General features: G+C 40.2%; 7 protein-coding genes across 7 annotated transcripts; all 7 read right to left on the bottom strand.

Moving 5' to 3' along the window:
• Window positions 1–210: 210 nt before the first annotated feature.
• Window positions 211–1,076, bottom strand: LOC135481986 (uncharacterized). Its single transcript, XM_064761794.1, has 3 exons — window positions 986–1,076; window positions 681–860; window positions 211–533 (listed from the first exon to the last, which is right to left on the bottom strand). Exons 1-3 carry the CDS (start codon window positions 1,074–1,076, stop codon window positions 211–213), a joined length of 594 nt encoding a protein of 197 aa, XP_064617864.1.
• A 1,560-nt stretch (window positions 1,077–2,636) lies between these two features.
• Window positions 2,637–3,502, bottom strand: LOC135481978 (uncharacterized). Its single transcript, XM_064761782.1, has 3 exons — window positions 3,412–3,502; window positions 3,107–3,286; window positions 2,637–2,959 (listed from the first exon to the last, which is right to left on the bottom strand). The coding sequence occupies exons 1-3, from the start codon at window positions 3,500–3,502 to the stop codon at window positions 2,637–2,639; spliced, it is 594 nt and encodes a 197-aa protein (XP_064617852.1).
• A 1,560-nt stretch (window positions 3,503–5,062) lies between these two features.
• On the bottom strand, window positions 5,063–5,928 carry LOC135481970 (uncharacterized). Its single transcript, XM_064761769.1, has 3 exons — window positions 5,838–5,928; window positions 5,533–5,712; window positions 5,063–5,385 (listed from the first exon to the last, which is right to left on the bottom strand). The coding sequence occupies exons 1-3, from the start codon at window positions 5,926–5,928 to the stop codon at window positions 5,063–5,065; spliced, it is 594 nt and encodes a 197-aa protein (XP_064617839.1).
• Window positions 5,929–7,488: 1,560 nt separating this feature from the next.
• LOC135481960 (uncharacterized) lies at window positions 7,489–8,354 on the bottom strand. Its single transcript, XM_064761758.1, has 3 exons — window positions 8,264–8,354; window positions 7,959–8,138; window positions 7,489–7,811 (listed from the first exon to the last, which is right to left on the bottom strand). Exons 1-3 carry the CDS (start codon window positions 8,352–8,354, stop codon window positions 7,489–7,491), a joined length of 594 nt encoding a protein of 197 aa, XP_064617828.1.
• A 1,560-nt stretch (window positions 8,355–9,914) lies between these two features.
• On the bottom strand, window positions 9,915–10,780 carry LOC135481952 (uncharacterized). Its single transcript, XM_064761746.1, has 3 exons — window positions 10,690–10,780; window positions 10,385–10,564; window positions 9,915–10,237 (listed from the first exon to the last, which is right to left on the bottom strand). The coding sequence occupies exons 1-3, from the start codon at window positions 10,778–10,780 to the stop codon at window positions 9,915–9,917; spliced, it is 594 nt and encodes a 197-aa protein (XP_064617816.1).
• Window positions 10,781–12,340: 1,560 nt separating this feature from the next.
• Window positions 12,341–13,206, bottom strand: LOC135481945 (uncharacterized). Its single transcript, XM_064761733.1, has 3 exons — window positions 13,116–13,206; window positions 12,811–12,990; window positions 12,341–12,663 (listed from the first exon to the last, which is right to left on the bottom strand). The coding sequence occupies exons 1-3, from the start codon at window positions 13,204–13,206 to the stop codon at window positions 12,341–12,343; spliced, it is 594 nt and encodes a 197-aa protein (XP_064617803.1).
• A 1,561-nt stretch (window positions 13,207–14,767) lies between these two features.
• LOC135481936 (uncharacterized) lies at window positions 14,768–15,633 on the bottom strand. Its single transcript, XM_064761722.1, has 3 exons — window positions 15,543–15,633; window positions 15,238–15,417; window positions 14,768–15,090 (listed from the first exon to the last, which is right to left on the bottom strand). Exons 1-3 carry the CDS (start codon window positions 15,631–15,633, stop codon window positions 14,768–14,770), a joined length of 594 nt encoding a protein of 197 aa, XP_064617792.1.
• Window positions 15,634–15,866: the final 233 nt, after the last annotated feature.

Genomic DNA, 15,866 nt, shown 5'->3' with positions numbered 1-15,866 from the left:
CAATCTAATCTCTGCATGTAAAGTTGCAGGTATTTGGATTTCTTTCATCCTTTGGCTGATACCATGGTATGGAAAGTTGAGCACAAAATATGCTTAAAACAAGCAGAAAAGCACTGAACAACACCACGTCAATCAAACAATGCGCATGGTAGAGATTGTTAGGAGTTGTCGTTGTAAAAATACATCTGGCACTTCTATAGAATAATCTGTTTAAATATAGCTTGAGTTCTTCCACTTTTTGCTCCCTTTCTTGTAGTTTTTCACCAGTGTAGCCATAGTTGTCATAGCTTCAAGTAAACCTTCTCCACGTGTTGCACTGGCCTTTTGGACGCACCAATACCTGTCCTTGATTTTGCCCAGGCCCAGCCAATCGGCGATCTTGGATGAAGATAATGCACCTTTGACATCCTGTTTATTAGCTATGACCATCAAAGGCACACCCTTTAATTCTTGGGATTTGCACATGTGCTTTAACTCCTCGCGCGCAGCGGGTAATCTGTCTTTATCGGAACTGTCGACAACGAATATGATGCCTGGAAAATATCAGTAAATAACACATTAGAAAATGTCTACTAGTTTGTACCTTCGTGGAATAAAAAGAAAAGCAAAATAGATTTGAGGTGTGTAAAGGTATGATAAGCCTAATGCTTTATGGCCAAGATTTTATAACTTGATCGTACCGTCAGAGCCTTTAAAGTACATGGTCCACAATCTACGCAGTTTCTCCTGGCCACCGACGTCCCACACGGTGAAGGTGACGTTATCGCAAACGGTGACCGTCTCGACGTTGAAGCCAACAGTAGGTACAGTTTCGATATCATTCTCGTCTAACTTGATCTTGTACAATATGGTCGTCTTTCCTGGAAAAAGAGTAAAATATACAGGTTAGTCACAAGTGTTTGATTTGCATGAAATTTGTTCATCATTGTCGGAGAAAGGAGTAATTAAAAATGCAGGCACTTGTTTTGCTTTGAGTGTTACGAACCTGCAGAGTCAAGTCCAACCATGAGGATTCTTGAGGGAGTCTGACGGAGATCTTTAAACACTTGGTTAACTCGAGAGAGAACCTTGCCCATTGTGAGTTATTTGAGAGGCGAAACGTTATTGGTGATGTCGGTATGGAATACTGAGCTAGTGGTTTGCTGGCTGACTGATATAGTTGTGGGATGTCATAATGTTCAGGGGAGTGAGAGAAGACAGACAATCCCGTCAGGTGGTCGTCGGACTGTCTGGACATCCCGGGGACGAGCACGGGTAAATCACGGCCTGATATGGCCACATATTGAAAGCCAGCTGACAATGTGACAAACTTACCAGGATGTATGGGTCTCCAGAGTTGGTGGTTATTAGCCTTTCTACTATTTTGATTGAATTGTGTTACCACAAGAGTTACCCAGTTGGAAATAAAGGTATAAACATTGACTAAACAATACTGGTAAGATAACAAACTGTACAGGGGCAAATGGGAAAAGAATGGAAAACGGCGGTAGGTGTTAAAATGTAATACTGAAGTGTAATCCTGACAGCGTTGTGTTGTCATTGTCATGTGGCTGTAGGAGACCCAAACAGTGTCGTCGTGACGCGAACGGTTGATCTCTGAGAGGATAAAATTATATGCGGTTTTGATATAGTTTGACAATAAAGGGTGTTAAAACAAGCACATGCGGAAAGTCGGCTGTTACGATAAAAACGGATTTGAAAAGCACTCTGTAGAAATGGCAGTACAGATGTCTCTCTGCGTTCCAACAGTCTAATTTAGTATTTTAGAACGAAATTTTGCTGTTTACTGCAGATTTTGTGTACAAAATTTTAGCCTTGAAGCGTCAGATCTCTCATTTGATCAATTTTGTATGGTTTTTATCTTGCGTGTGTGTTCTGGATATGGTAATGGCGGTAACTAGTGAACGGCGTGCCATCGATATTACTCGTTTAATGAACTTGTAGAAGATGCATTAAACTTGTAAAAAGCCATGCAGCCTTTTCCATGATTGTTGTTTTAGCGTCAGGTTTTCCTGTGATTTCTTAGCCACACTTATGTTACCGATCACATTGTATTCGATTTTCTTCATCAGTGTGTTTAAGTATTGAATTGTTCCCGAATTAAACTCTTTTCCAGCGATGGGTAGTTGGTTTATGATGATTGTTTTGCCGTAATGAGTCAATTACAGCTTAGTATTTACACATCACCCAATTTGACTTCTTCTGTCAAATAAATATAGTAACTGAAGAGTCTGAGGCCTTTTATATAAGGTAGCATTAGTTGAGGGAGAGAAAGACGAGAAAGTGACACCAGGGAAAATACACTCTATGTTTGGTAATAATTTATTTAAATAAGTAACTTTTTAAAACAAGTGAATAACAAAAGCACATTGGAGAAGAAATATATTCAACATTGAATCAAGCACTGAGGTCTGTTTTTGCCTGAACAATCTAATCTCTGCATGTAAAGTTGCAGGTATTTGGATTTCTTTCATCCTTTGGCTGATACCATGGTATGGAAAGTTGAGCACAAAATATGCTTAAAACAAGCAGAAAAGCACTGAACAACACCACGTCAATCAAACAATGCGCATGGTAGAAATTGTTAGGAGTTGTCGTTGTAAAAATACATCTGGCACTTCTATAGAATAATCTGTTTAAATATAGCTTGAGTTCTTCCACTTTTTGCTCCCTTTCTTGTAGTTTTTCACCAGTGTAGCCATAGTTGTCATAGCTTCAAGTAAACCTTCTCCACGTGTTGCACTGGCCTTTTGGACGCACCAATACCTGTCCTTGATTTTGCCCAGGCCCAGCCAATCGGCGATCTTGGATGAAGATAATGCACCTTTGACATCCTGTTTATTAGCTATGACCATCAAAGGCACACCCTTTAATTCTTGGGATTTGCACATGTGCTTTAACTCCTCGCGCGAAGCGGGTAATCTGTCTTTATCGGAACTGTCGACAACGAATATGATGCCTGAAAAATATCAGTAAATAACACATTAGAAAATGTCTACTAGTTTGTACCTTCGTGGAATAAAAAGAAAAGCAAAATAGATTTGAGGTGTGTAAAGGTATGATAAGCCTAATGCTTTATGGCCAAGATTTTATAACTTGATCTTACCGTCAGAGCCTTTAAAGTACATGGTCCACAATCTACGCAGTTTCTCCTGGCCACCGACGTCCCACACGGTGAAGGTGACGTTATCGCAAACGGTGACCGTCTCGACGTTGAAGCCAACAGTAGGTACAGTCTCGATATCATTCTCGTCTAACTTGATCTTGTACAATATGGTCGTCTTTCCTGGAAAAAGAGTAAAATATACAGGTTAGTCACAAGTGTTTGATTTGCATGAAATTTGTTCATCATTGTCGGAGGAAGGAGTAATTAAAAATGCAGGCACTTGTTTTGCTTTGAGTGTTACGAACCTGCAGAGTCAAGTCCAACCATGAGGATTCTTGAGGGAGTCTGACGGAGATCTTTAAACACTTGGTTAACTCGAGAGAGAACCTTGCCCATTGTGAGTTATTTGAGAGGCGAAACGTTATTGGTGATGTCGGTATGGAATACTGAGCTAGTGGTTTGCTGGCTGACTGATATAGTTGTGGGATGTCATAATGTTCAGGGGAGTGAGAGAAGACAGACAATCCCGTCAGGTGGTCGTCGGACTGTCTGGACATCCCGGGGACGAGCACGGGTAAATCACGGCCTGATATGGCCACATATTGAAAGCCAGCTGACAATGTGACAAACTTACCAGGATGTATGGGTCTCCAGAGTTGGTGATTATTCGTCTTTCTACTATTTTGATTGAATTGTGTTACCACAAGAGTTACCCAGTTGGAAATAAAGGTATAAACATTGACTAAACAATACTGGTAAGATAACAAACTGTACAGGGGCAAATGGGAAAAGAATGGAAAACGGCGGTAGGTGTTAAAATGTAATACTGAAGTGTAATCCTGACAGCGTTGTGTTGTCATTGTCATGTGGCTGTAGGAGACCCAAACAGTGTCGTCGTGACGCGAACGGTTGATCGCTGAGAGGATAAAATTATATGCGGTTTTGATATAGTTTGACAATAAAGGGTGTTAAAACAAGCACATGCGGAAAGTCGGCTGTTACGATAAAAACGGATGTGAAAAGCACTCTGTAGAAATGGCAGTACAGATGTCTCTCTGCGTTCCAACAGTCTAATTTAGTATTTTAGAACGAAATTTTGCTGTTTACTGCAGATTTTGTGTACAAAATTTTAGCCTTGAAGCGTCAGATCTCTCATTTGATCAATTTTGTATGGTTTTTATCTTGCGTGTGTGTTCTGGATATGGTAATGGCGGTAACTAGTGAACGGCGTGCCATCGATATTACTCGTTTAATGAACTTGTAGAAGATGCATTAAACTTGTAAAAAGCCATGCAGCCTTTTCCATGATTGTTGTTTTAGCGTCAGGTTTTCCTGTGATTTCTTAGCCACACTTATGTTACCGATCACATTGTATTCGATTTTCTTCATCAGTGTGTTTAAGTATTGAATTGTTCCCGAATTAAACTCTTTTCCAGCGATGGGTAGTTGGTTTATGGTGATTGTTTTGCCGTAATGAGTCAATTACAGCTTAGTATTTACACATCACCCTATTTGACTTCTTCTGTCAAATAAATATAGTAACTGAAGAGTCTGAGGCCTTTTATATAAGGTAGCATTAGCTGAGGGAGAGAAAGACGAGAAAGTGACACCAGGGAAAATACACTCTATGTTTGGTAATAATTTATTTAAATAAGTAACTTTTTAAAACAAGTGAATAACAAAAGCACATTGGAGAAGAAATATATTCAACATTGAATCAAGCACTGAGGTCTGTTTTTGCCTGAACAATCTAATCTCTGCATGTAAAGTTGCAGGTATTTGGATTTCTTTCATCCTTTGGCTGATACCATGGTATGGAAAGTTGAGCACAAAATATGCTTAAAACAAGCAGAAAAGCACTGAACAACACCACGTCAATCAAACAATGCGCATGGTAGAGATTGTTAGGAGTTGTCGTTGTAAAAATACATCTGGCACTTCTATAGAATAATCTGTTTAAATATAGCTTGAGTTCTTCCACTTTTTGCTCCCTTTCTTGTAGTTTTTCACCAGTGTAGCCATAGTTGTCATAGCTTCAAGTAAACCTTCTCCACGTGTTGCACTGGCCTTTTGGACGCACCAATACCTGTCCTTGATTTTGCCCAGGCCCAGCCAATCGGCGATCTTGGATGAAGATAATGCACCTTTGACATCCTGTTTATTAGCTATGACCATCAAAGGCACACCCTTTAATTCTTGGGATTTGCACATGTGCTTTAACTCCTCGCGCGCAGCGGGTAATCTGTCTTTATCGGAACTGTCGACAACGAATATGATGCCTGGAAAATATCAGTAAATAACACATTAGAAAATGTCTACTAGTTTGTACCTTCGTGGAATAAAAAGAAAAGCAAAATAGATTTGAGGTGTGTAAAGGTATGATAAGCCTAATGCTTTATGGCCAAGATTTTATAACTTGATCTTACCGTCAGAGCCTTTAAAGTACATGGTCCACAATCTACGCAGTTTCTCCTGGCCACCGACGTCCCACACGGTGAAGGTGACGTTATCGCAAACGGTGACCGTCTCGACGTTGAAGCCAACAGTAGGTACAGTCTCGATATCATTCTCGTCTAACTTGATCTTGTACAATATGGTCGTCTTTCCTGGAAAAAGAGTAAAATATACAGGTTAGTCACAAGTGTTTGATTTGCATGAAATTTGTTCATCATTGTCGGAGGAAGGAGTAATTAAAAATGCAGGCACTTGTTTTGCTTTGAGTGTTACGAACCTGCAGAGTCAAGTCCAACCATGAGGATTCTTGAGGGAGTCTGACGGAGATCTTTAAACACTTGGTTAACTCGAGAGAGAACCTTGCCCATTGTGAGTTATTTGAGAGGCGAAACGTTATTGGTGATGTCGGTATGGAATACTGAGCTAGTGGTTTGCTGGCTGACTGATATAGTTGTGGGATGTCATAATGTTCAGGGGAGTGAGAGAAGACAGACAATCCCGTCAGGTGGTCGTCGGACTGTCTGGACATCCCGGGGACGAGCACGGGTAAATCACGGCGTGATATGGCCACATATTGAAAGCCAGCTGACAATGTGACAAACTTACCAGGATGTATGGGTCTCCAGAGTTGGTGATTATTCGTCTTTCTACTATTTTGATTGAATTGTGTTACCACAAGAGTTACCCAGTTGGAAATAAAGGTATAAACATTGACTAAACAATACTGGTAAGATAACAAACTGTACAGGGGCAAATGGGAAAAGAATGGAAAACGGCGGTAGGTGTTAAAATGTAATACTGAAGTGTAATCCTGACAGCGTTGTGTTGTCATTGTCATGTGGCTGTAGGAGACCCAAACAGTGTCGTCGTGACGCGAACGGTTGATCTCTGAGAGGATAAAATTATATGCGGTTTTGATATAGTTTGACAATAAAGGGTGTTAAAACAAGCACATGCGGAAAGTCGGCTGTTACGATAAAAACGGATGTGAAAAGCACTCTGTAGAAATGGCAGTACAGATGTCTCTCTGCGTTCCAACAGTCTAATTTAGTATTTTAGAACGAAATTTTGCTGTTTACTGCAGATTTTGTGTACAAAATTTTAGCCTTGAAGCGTCAGATCTCTCATTTGATCAATTTTGTATGGTTTTTATCTTGCGTGTGTGTTCTGGATATGGTAATGGCGGTAACTAGTGAACGGCGTGCCATCGATATTACTCGTTTAATGAACTTGTAGAAGATGCATTAAACTTGTAAAAAGCCATGCAGCCTTTTCCATGATTGTTGTTTTAGCGTCAGGTTTTCCTGTGATTTCTTAGCCACACTTATGTTACCGATCACATTGTATTCGATTTTCTTCATCAGTGTGTTTAAGTATTGAATTGTTCCCGAATTAAACTCTTTTCCAGCGATGGGTAGTTGGTTTATGGTGATTGTTTTGCCGTAATGAGTCAATTACAGCTTAGTATTTACACATCACCCTATTTGACTTCTTCTGTCAAATAAATATAGTAACTGAAGAGTCTGAGGCCTTTTATATAAGGTAGCATTAGCTGAGGGAGAGAAAGACGAGAAAGTGACACCAGGGAAAATACACTCTATGTTTGGTAATAATTTATTTAAATAAGTAACTTTTTAAAACAAGTGAATAACAAAAGCACATTGGAGAAGAAATATATTCAACATTGAATCAAGCACTGAGGTCTGTTTTTGCCTGAACAATCTAATCTCTGCATGTAAAGTTGCAGGTATTTGGATTTCTTTCATCCTTTGGCTGATACCATGGTATGGAAAGTTGAGCACAAAATATGCTTAAAACAAGCAGAAAAGCACTGAACAACACCACGTCAATCAAACAATGCGCATGGTAGAGATTGTTAGGAGTTGTCGTTGTAAAAATACATCTGGCACTTCTATAGAATAATCTGTTTAAATATAGCTTGAGTTCTTCCACTTTTTGCTCCCTTTCTTGTAGTTTTTCACCAGTGTAGCCATAGTTGTCATAGCTTCAAGTAAACCTTCTCCACGTGTTGCACTGGCCTTTTGGACGCACCAATACCTGTCCTTGATTTTGCCCAGGCCCAGCCAATCGGCGATCTTGGATGAAGATAATGCACCTTTGACATCCTGTTTATTAGCTATGACCATCAAAGGCACACCCTTTAATTCTTGGGATTTGCACATGTGCTTTAACTCCTCGCGCGCAGCGGGTAATCTGTCTTTATCGGAACTGTCGACAACGAATATGATGCCTGGAAAATATCAGTAAATAACACATTAGAAAATGTCTACTAGTTTGTACCTTCGTGGAATAAAAAGAAAAGCAAAATAGATTTGAGGTGTGTAAAGGTATGATAAGCCTAATGCTTTATGGCCAAGATTTTATAACTTGATCGTACCGTCAGAGCCTTTAAAGTACATGGTCCACAATCTACGCAGTTTCTCCTGGCCACCGACGTCCCACACGGTGAAGGTGACGTTATCGCAAACGGTGACCGTCTCGACGTTGAAGCCAACAGTAGGTACAGTCTCGATATCATTCTCGTCTAACTTGATCTTGTACAATATGGTCGTCTTTCCTGGAAAAAGAGTAAAATATACAGGTTAGTCACAAGTGTTTGATTTGCATGAAATTTGTTCATCATTGTCGGAGAAAGGAGTAATTAAAAATGCAGGCACTTGTTTTGCTTTGAGTGTTACGAACCTGCAGAGTCAAGTCCAACCATGAGGATTCTTGAGGGAGTCTGACGGAGATCTTTAAACACTTGGTTAACTCGAGAGAGAACCTTGCCCATTGTGAGTTATTTGAGAGGCGAAACGTTATTGGTGATGTCGGTATGGAATACTGAGCTAGTGGTTTGCTGGCTGACTGATATAGTTGTGGGATGTCATAATGTTCAGGGGAGTGAGAGAAGACAGACAATCCCGTCAGGTGGTCGTCGGACTGTCTGGACATCCCGGGGACGAGCACGGGTAAATCACGGCCTGATATGGCCACATATTGAAAGCCAGCTGACCATGTGACAAACTTACCAGGATGTATGGGTCTCCAGAGTTGGTGGTTATTAGCCTTTCTACTATTTTGATTGAATTGTGTTACCACAAGAGTTACCCAGTTGGAAATAAAGGTATAAACATTGACTAAACAATACTGGTAAGATAACAAACTGTACAGGGGCAAATGGGAAAAGAATGGAAAACGGCGGTAGGTGTTAAAATGTAATACTGAAGTGTAATCCTGACAGCGTTGTGTTGTCATTGTCATGTGGCTGTAGGAGACCCAAACAGTGTCGTCGTGACGCGAACGGTTGATCTCTGAGAGGATAAAATTATATGCGGTTTTGATATAGTTTGGCAATAAAGGGTGTTAAAACAAGCACATGCGGAAAGTCGGCTGTTACGATAAAAACGGATGTGAAAAGCACTCTGTAGAAATGGCAGTACAGATGTCTCTCTGCGTTCCAACAGTCTAATTTAGTATTTTAGAACGAAATTTTGCTGTTTACTGCAGATTTTGTGTACAAAATTTTAGCCTTGAAGCGTCAGATCTCTCATTTGATCAATTTTGTATGGTTTTTATCTTGCGTGTGTGTTCTGGATATGGTAATGGCGGTAACTAGTGAACGGCGTGCCATCGATATTACTCGTTTAATGAACTTGTAGAAGATGCATTAAACTTGTAAAAAGCCATGCAGCCTTTTCCATGATTGTTGTTTTAGCGTCAGGTTTTCCTGTGATTTCTTAGCCACACTTATGTTACCGATCACATTGTATTCGATTTTCTTCATCAGTGTGTTTAAGTATTGAATTGTTCCTGAATTAAACTCTTTTCCAGCGATGGGTAGTTGGTTTATGATGATTGTTTTGCCGTAATGAGTCAATTACAGCTTAGTATTTACACATCACCCAATTTGACTTCTTCTGTCAAATAAATATAGTAACTGAAGAGTCTGAGGCCTTTTATATAAGGTAGCATTAGCTGAGGGAGAGAAAGACGAGAAAGTGACACCAGGGAAAATACACTCTATGTTTGGTAATAATTTATTTAAATAAGTAACTTTTTAAAACAAGTGAATAACAAAAGCACATTGGAGAAGAAATATATTCAACATTGAATCAAGCACTGAGGTCTGTTTTTGCCTGAACAATCTAATCTCTGCATGTAAAGTTGCAGGTATTTGGATTTCTTTCATCCTTTGGCTGATACCATGGTATGGAAAGTTGAGCACAAAATATGCTTAAAACAAGCAGAAAAGCACTGAACAACACCACGTCAATCAAACAATGCGCATGGTAGAGATTGTTAGGAGTTGTCGTTGTAAAAATACATCTGGCACTTCTATAGAATAATCTGTTTAAATATAGCTTGAGTTCTTCCACTTTTTGCTCCCTTTCTTGTAGTTTTTCACCAGTGTAGCCATAGTTGTCATAGCTTCAAGTAAACCTTCTCCACGTGTTGCACTGGCCTTTTGGACGCACCAATACCTGTCCTTGATTTTGCCCAGGCCCAGCCAATCGGCGATCTTGGATGAAGATAATGCACCTTTGACATCCTGTTTATTAGCTATGACCATCAAAGGCACACCCTTTAATTCTTGGGATTTGCACATGTGCTTTAACTCCTCGCGCGCAGCGGGTAATCTGTCTTTATCGGAACTGTCGACAACGAATATGATGCCTGGAAAATATCAGTAAATAACACATTAGAAAATGTCTACTAGTTTGTACCTTCGTGGAATAAAAAGAAAAGCAAAATAGATTTGAGGTGTGTAAAGGTATGATAAGCCTAATGCTTTATGGCCAAGATTTTATAACTTGATCGTACCGTCAGAGCCTTTAAAGTACATGGTCCACAATCTACGCAGTTTCTCCTGGCCACCGACGTCCCACACGGTGAAGGTGACGTTATCGCAAACGGTGACCGTCTCGACGTTGAAGCCAACAGTAGGTACAGTCTCGATATCATTCTCGTCTAACTTGATCTTGTACAATATGGTCGTCTTTCCTGGAAAAAGAGTAAAATATACAGGTTAGTCACAAGTGTTTGATTTGCATGAAATTTGTTCATCATTGTCGGAGAAAGGAGTAATTAAAAATGCAGGCACTTGTTTTGCTTTGAGTGTTACGAACCTGCAGAGTCAAGTCCAACCATGAGGATTCTTGAGGGAGTCTGACGGAGATCTTTAAACACTTGGTTAACTCGAGAGAGAACCTTGCCCATTGTGAGTTATTTGAGAGGCGAAACGTTATTGGTGATGTCGGTATGGAATACTGAGCTAGTGGTTTGCTGGCTGACTGATATAGTTGTGGGATGTCATAATGTTCAGGGGAGTGAGAGAAGACAGACAATCCCGTCAGGTGGTCGTCGGACTGTCTGGACATCCCGGGGACGAGCACGGGTAAATCACGGCCTGATATGGCCACATATTGAAAGCCAGCTGACCATGTGACAAACTTACCAGGATGTATGGGTCTCCAGAGTTGGTGGTTATTAGCCTTTCTACTATTTTGATTGAATTGTGTTACCACAAGAGTTACCCAGTTGGAAATAAAGGTATAAACATTGACTAAACAATACTGGTAAGATAACAAACTGTACAGGGGCAAATGGGAAAAGAATGGAAAACGGCGGTAGGTGTTAAAATGTAATACTGAAGTGTAATCCTGACAGCGTTGTGTTGTCATTGTCATGTGGCTGTAGGAGACCCAAACAGTGTCGTCGTGACGCGAACGGTTGATCTCTGAGAGGATAAAATTATATGCGGTTTTGATATAGTTTGGCAATAAAGGGTGTTAAAACAAGCACATGCGGAAAGTCGGCTGTTACGATAAAAACGGATGTGAAAAGCACTCTGTAGAAATGGCAGTACAGATGTCTCTCTGCGTTCCAACAGTCTAATTTAGTATTTTAGAACGAAATTTTGCTGTTTACTGCAGATTTTGTGTACAAAATTTTAGCCTTGAAGCGTCAGATCTCTCATTTGATCAATTTTGTATGGTTTTTATCTTGCGTGTGTGTTCTGGATATGGTAATGGCGGTAACTAGTGAACGGCGTGCCATCGATATTACTCGTTTAATGAACTTGTAGAAGATGCATTAAACTTGTAAAAAGCCATGCAGCCTTTTCCATGATTGTTGTTTTAGCGTCAGGTTTTCCTGTGATTTCTTAGCCACACTTATGTTACCGATCACATTGTATTCGATTTTCTTCATCAGTGTGTTTAAGTATTGAATTGTTCCCGAATTAAACTCTTTTCCAGCGATGGGTAGTTGGTTTATGATGATTGTTTTGCCGTAATGAGTCAATTACAGCTTAGTATTTACACATCACCCAATTTGACTTCTTCTGTCAAATAAATATAGTAACTGAAGAGTCTGAGGCCTTTTATATAAGGTAGCATTAGCTGAGGGAGAGAAAGACGAGAAAGTGACACCAGGGAAAATACACTCTATGTTTGGTAATAATTTATTTAAATAAGTAACTTTTTAAAACAAGTGAATAACAAAAGCACATTGGAGAAGAAATATATTCAACATTGAATCAAGCACTGAGGTCTGTTTTTGCCTGAACAATCTAATCTCTGCATGTAAAGTTGCAGGTATTTGGATTTCTTTCATCCTTTGGCTGATACCATGGTATGGAAAGTTGAGCACAAAATATGCTTAAAACAAGCAGAAAAGCACTGAACAACACCACGTCAATCAAACAATGCGCATGGTAGAAATTGTTAGGAGTTGTCGTTGTAAAAATACATCTGGCACTTCTATAGAATAATCTGTTTAAATATAGCTTGAGTTCTTCCACTTTTTGCTCCCTTTCTTGTAGTTTTTCACCAGTGTAGCCATAGTTGTCATAGCTTCAAGTAAACCTTCTCCACGTGTTGCACTGGCCTTTTGGACGCACCAATACCTGTCCTTGATTTTGCCCAGGCCCAGCCAATCGGCGATCTTGGATGAAGATAATGCACCTTTGACATCCTGTTTATTAGCTATGACCATCAAAGGCACACCCTTTAATTCTTGGGATTTGCACATGTGCTTTAACTCCTCGCGCGCAGCGGGTAATCTGTCTTTATCGGAACTGTCGACAACGAATATGATGCCTGGAAAATATCAGTAAATAACACATTAGAAAATGTCTACTAGTTTGTACCTTCGTGGAATAAAAAGAAAAGCAAAATAGATTTGAGGTGTGTAAAGGTATGATAAGCCTAATGCTTTATGGCCAAGATTTTATAACTTGATCGTACCGTCAGAGCCTTTAAAGTACATGGTCCACAATCTACGCAGTTTCTCCTGGCCACCGACGTCCCACACGGTGAAGGTGACGTTATCGCAAACGGTGACCGTCTCGACGTTGAAGCCAACAGTAGGTACAGTCTCGATATCATTCTCGTCTAACTTGATCTTGTACAATATGGTCGTCTTTCCTGGAAAAAGAGTAAAATATACAGGTTAGTCACAAGTGTTTGATTTGCATGAAATTTGTTCATCATTGTCGGAGAAAGGAGTAATTAAAAATGCAGGCACTTGTTTTGCTTTGAGTGTTACGAACCTGCAGAGTCAAGTCCAACCATGAGGATTCTTGAGGGAGTCTGACGGAGATCTTTAAACACTTGGTTAACTCGAGAGAGAACCTTGCCCATTGTGAGTTATTTGAGAGGCGAAACGTTATTGGTGATGTCGGTATGGAATACTGAGCTAGTGGTTTGCTGGCTGACTGATATAGTTGTGGGATGTCATAATGTTCAGGGGAGTGAGAGAAGACAGACAATCCCGTCAGGTGGTCGTCGGACTGTCTGGACATCCCGGGGACGAGCACGGGTAAATCACGGCCTGATATGGCCACATATTGAAAGCCAGCTGACCATGTGACAAACTTACCAGGATGTATGGGTCTCCAGAGTTGGTGGTTATTAGCCTTTCTACTATTTTGATTGAATTGTGTTACCACAAGAGTTACCCAGTTGGAAATAAAGGTATAAACATTGACTAAACAATACTGGTAAGATAACAAACTGTACAGGGGCAAATGGGAAAAGAATGGAAAACGGCGGTAGGTGTTAAAATGTAATACTGAAGTGTAATCCTGACAGCGTTGTGTTGTCATTGTCATGTGGCTGTAGGAGACCCAAACAGTGTCGTCGTGACGCGAACGGTTGATCTCTGAGAGGATAAAATTATATGCGGTTTTGATATAGTTTGGCAATAAAGGGTGTTAAAACAAGCACATGCGGAAAGTCGGCTGTTACGATAAAAACGGATGTGAAAAGCACTCTGTAGAAATGGCAGTACAGATGTCTCTCTGCGTTCCAACAGTCTAATTTAGTATTTTAGAACGAAATTTTGCTGTTTACTGCAGATTTTGTGTACAAAATTTTAGCCTTGAAGCGTCAGATCTCTCATTTGATCAATTTTGTATGGTTTTTATCTTGCGTGTGTGTTCTGGATATGGTAATGGCGGTAACTAGTGAACGGCGTGCCCATCGATATTACTCGTTTAATGAACTTGTAGAAGATGCATTAAACTTGTAAAAAGCCATGCAGCCTTTTCCATGATTGTTGTTTTAGCGTCAGGTTTTCCTGTGATTTCTTAGCCACACTTATGTTACCGATCACATTGTATTCGATTTTCTTCATCAGTGTGTTTAAGTATTGAATTGTTCCCGAATTAAACTCTTTTCCAGCGATGGGTAGTTGGTTTATGGTGATTGTTTTGCCGTAATGAGTCAATTACAGCTTAGTATTTACACATCACCCAATTTGACTTCTTCTGTCAAATAAATATAGTAACTGAAGAGTCTGAGGCCTTTTATATAAGGTAGCATTAGCTGAGGGAGAGAAAGACGAGAAAGTGACACCAGGGAAAATACACTCTATGTTTGGTAATAATTTATTTAAATAAGTAACTTTTTAAAACAAGTGAATAACAAAAGCACATTGGAGAAGAAATATATTCAACATTGAATCAAGCACTGAGGTCTGTTTTTGCCTGAACAATCTAATCTCTGCATGTAAAGTTGCAGGTATTTGGATTTCTTTCATCCTTTGGCTGATACCATGGTATGGAAAGTTGAGCACAAAATATGCTTAAAACAAGCAGAAAAGCACTGAACAACACCACGTCAATCAAACAATGCGCATGGTAGAGATTGTTAGGAGTTGTCGTTGTAAAAATACATCTGGCACTTCTATAGAATAATCTGTTTAAATATAGCTTGAGTTCTTCCACTTTTTGCTCCCTTTCTTGTAGTTTTTCACCAGTGTAGCCATAGTTGTCATAGCTTCAAGTAAACCTTCTCCACGTGTTGCACTGGCCTTTTGGACGCACCAATACCTGTCCTTGATTTTGCCCAGGCCCAGCCAATCGGCGATCTTGGATGAAGATAATGCACCTTTGACATCCTGTTTATTAGCTATGACCATCAAAGGCACACCCTTTAATTCTTGGGATTTGCACATGTGCTTTAACTCCTCGCGCGCAGCGGGTAATCTGTCTTTATCGGAACTGTCGACAACGAATATGATGCCTGGAAAATATCAGTAAATAACACATTAGAAAATGTCTACTAGTTTGTACCTTCGTGGAATAAAAAGAAAAGCAAAATAGATTTGAGGTGTGTAAAGGTATGATAAGCCTAATGCTTTATGGCCAAGATTTTATAACTTGATCGTACCGTCAGAGCCTTTAAAGTACATGGTCCACAATCTACGCAGTTTCTCCTGGCCACCGACGTCCCACACGGTGAAGGTGACGTTATCGCAAACGGTGACCGTCTCGACGTTGAAGCCAACAGTAGGTACAGTCTCGATATCATTCTCGTCTAACTTGATCTTGTACAATATGGTCGTCTTTCCTGGAAAAAGAGTAAAATATACAGGTTAGTCACAAGTGTTTGATTTGCATGAAATTTGTTCATCATTGTCGGAGAAAGGAGTAATTAAAAATGCAGGCACTTGTTTTGCTTTGAGTGTTACGAACCTGCAGAGTCAAGTCCAACCATGAGGATTCTTGAGGGAGTCTGACGGAGATCTTTAAACACTTGGTTAACTCGAGAGAGAACCTTGCCCATTGTGAGTTATTTGAGAGGCGAAACGTTATTGGTGATGTCGGTATGGAATACTGAGCTAGTGGTTTGCTGGCTGACTGATATAGTTGTGGGATGTCATAATGTTCAGGGGAGTGAGAGAAGACAGACAATCCCGTCAGGTGGTCGTCGGACTGTCTGGACATCCCGGGACGAGCACGGGTAAATCACGGCCTGATATGGCCACATATTGAAAGCCAGCTGACCATGTGACAAAC

The sequence above is a fragment of the Liolophura sinensis genome, chromosome 1 (assembly GCF_032854445.1).
Source record: "Liolophura sinensis isolate JHLJ2023 chromosome 1, CUHK_Ljap_v2, whole genome shotgun sequence".
NCBI classification, from domain to species: Eukaryota; Metazoa; Mollusca; class Polyplacophora; order Chitonida; family Chitonidae; genus Liolophura; species Liolophura sinensis.
The sequence above is the reverse complement of the archived record's forward strand: the minus strand, read 5'-3'. Positions and strand labels throughout refer to the sequence as shown.